This window comes from Aplysia californica, unplaced genomic scaffold (assembly GCF_000002075.1).
Source record: "Aplysia californica isolate F4 #8 unplaced genomic scaffold, AplCal3.0 scaffold01335, whole genome shotgun sequence".
NCBI lineage: Eukaryota > Metazoa > Mollusca > Gastropoda > Aplysiida > Aplysiidae > Aplysia > Aplysia californica.
This window is the reverse complement of record NW_004798605.1, coordinates 59,334-61,599: the sequence shown is the minus strand read 5'-3', so window position 1 is coordinate 61,599 and position 2,266 is coordinate 59,334. Positions and strand designations below refer to the sequence as shown.

Here is a 2,266-nt window from a genome sequence, read left to right as displayed (position 1 = left end):
AAAGGTAACCCCACTTCCTTCATTCGCAAAAATCTCCACTTGTATTCAAGAGAAACGGATATTTTTTTCATCCAAATAAACACAAGTGAACAAATAACTCTACATGATGAAAACTTGACGAGAGCCTGATTCTACCACGCTGCCTCACATATTTATTAATCTAGATATTATGTTTCTCCCATTATCTCTCCCTCTCCCTCTCTCTCTCTCTCTCTCTCTCTCTCTCTCTCTCTCTCTCTCTCTCTCTCTTTCTCTCTTTCTCTCTCTCTCCCTCTCTCTCTCTCTCTCCCTCTCTCGCTCCTTCCCCCCTCCCCCAAGCACTGTTTCTCCCATTATCCCCCTCTCTCTCTCCCTCTCTCTCTCTCTCTCTCCATACAGGGAGGACGGCTGTTTGAGAGTGACCTGGTTCTCCAGATGGCGCAGGCACTAAAGGTAATTCCTTGTAAATGTCCCAAACACCAGTGAATCATCAGTTTACACGGTTAAACAGATCTTGTTAATGTCCCAAACGCCAGTGGATCAGTTTAGACGGCTAAGAAGACAGATCTTGTTTAATGTCACACACACACAATGACAGAGAATAGACAGTACCGGAAACTGATCTTCGTCGGTTGTGTCGGTGGTCTAGTGGTTAGGGTACCGGACTCGTAATGGTGAGGTTGTCGGTGGTCTAGTGGTTAGGCTACCGGACTCGTAATGGTGAGGTTGTCGGTGGTCTAGTGGTTAGGGTACCGGACTCGTAATCGTGAGGTTGTCGGTGGTCTAGTGGTTAGGGTACCGGACTCGTAATGGTGAGGTTGTCGGTGGTCTAGTGGTTAGGCTACCGGACTCGTAATGGTGAGGTTGTCGGTGGTCTAGTGGTTAGGTTACCGGACTCGTAATGGTGAGGTTGTCGGTGGTCTAGTGGTTAGGTTACCGGACTCGTAATGGTGAGGTTGTCGGTAGCTTAATATTACTTGCTCAGTGCCTGTAACTATCTACACAAAATCTTGTGTCTGTTATAACGAACATTTGGATTCAACGAGATTTTAGGTCGGGCCTGGCGTCCTCGTTGAATCCGAGTTCCACTTTATAGATCGTGAAGCATTTAGAGCTTGCTGTTGAGCGGGGATTTGCACTGTACAAATGATATCCATTATTAGTAGGTAGGCCTACCACAAGCGAACATTTTTTGGAACAATATTGACGTTTAAACTTCAGGGGTTCAAATATACTCTATGAAATAAGAACATTAAAAAAAGAATTATCAAAATCCATCTATAAACAATCGAGATATGGTATTTCAAAGTTTTATTTTTAAACGAAACCTTTTCAACTGCGACTTTCACCCATGTTTGAGGTGTTCTAAAATACAAAGTGCATGATCAAATCAATGAAAACAACACAAATATTGATATCTTTAAATTAAAGCATGTTAGAATGACTGGTTTCCAAGATATAGGCCTTCAAAAATTGGAAAAAAAGCCAAAATTTGTCATTAAGAGCTCAGAACCCTATTTTAACCTCTTCCAAATTAGTCAAAACTCCTCATTAGTGAAAATCACACAATAATAATAATAATAATAGATAGCATTTGTATAGCGCATCTCCCCGCTCAACAGCAGGCTCTATGCGCTTTACACTATATTATTACCCCAGCAGACCATAGAACACTCCGAAACATTCTCAGCTTCCTGGGAAGCATACAGTGCAAGCTGCGGATTTCACGCGCTCAAACACTATCAAACTGACAAGATCTTTCACTGTCTATAGCTGGGTACCCATTTCCACCTGGGTGAAGTGAGGAAAATTCGTGTAAAGTGCCTTTCCCAAGGACACAACGTCGGGCCCCTGACGGGATTCGAACCCACGACCTTACGGTTGCGAGTCCGAGAGCCTAACCACAATCAATACAAATACATGCATAGACTTAGCTGAATTTTTTTCAGACCTCTCTGACCATAAGTAACTTTTCTGGACTCCTCTGAAGTGGGCTTCGGTGCAAAAAACGCCTCTTGGAAAAAAATTAGGGGAATTCTGGTACATCCTCGGGCAAAAAGCGTCACAACAAGTGAACAAATTAAGCTACAGGGCTAAATCATACATCAAATTAAAGCTCAATGCAAGCTCTACGGGGCCAAATGAAAACTGTTTACTAAAACTTCTCATAACACTCCATAATAGGGCCCTAATGCCCAAAAACCCTGCCATTATTGAGTGAAAATTATAACGTCTGCCGACTGGAAAAAAATTCATATAAAATCAACAAATTGTGCTACAAGGTTGA

At 42.5% G+C, this 2,266-nt stretch overlaps 1 protein-coding gene across 1 annotated transcript in view; it reads left to right on the top strand.

The window, feature by feature from the left end:
• Positions 1-2,266, top strand: part of LOC106013831 — a gene marked incomplete at its 5' end in the record, with an annotated part of 34,263 nt that overhangs the window by 5,566 nt on the left and 26,431 nt on the right. The window contains 1 exon segment of the mRNA XM_013090556.2: positions 379-432. Coding sequence (XP_012946010.1) covers positions 379-432 — 54 coding nt within the window.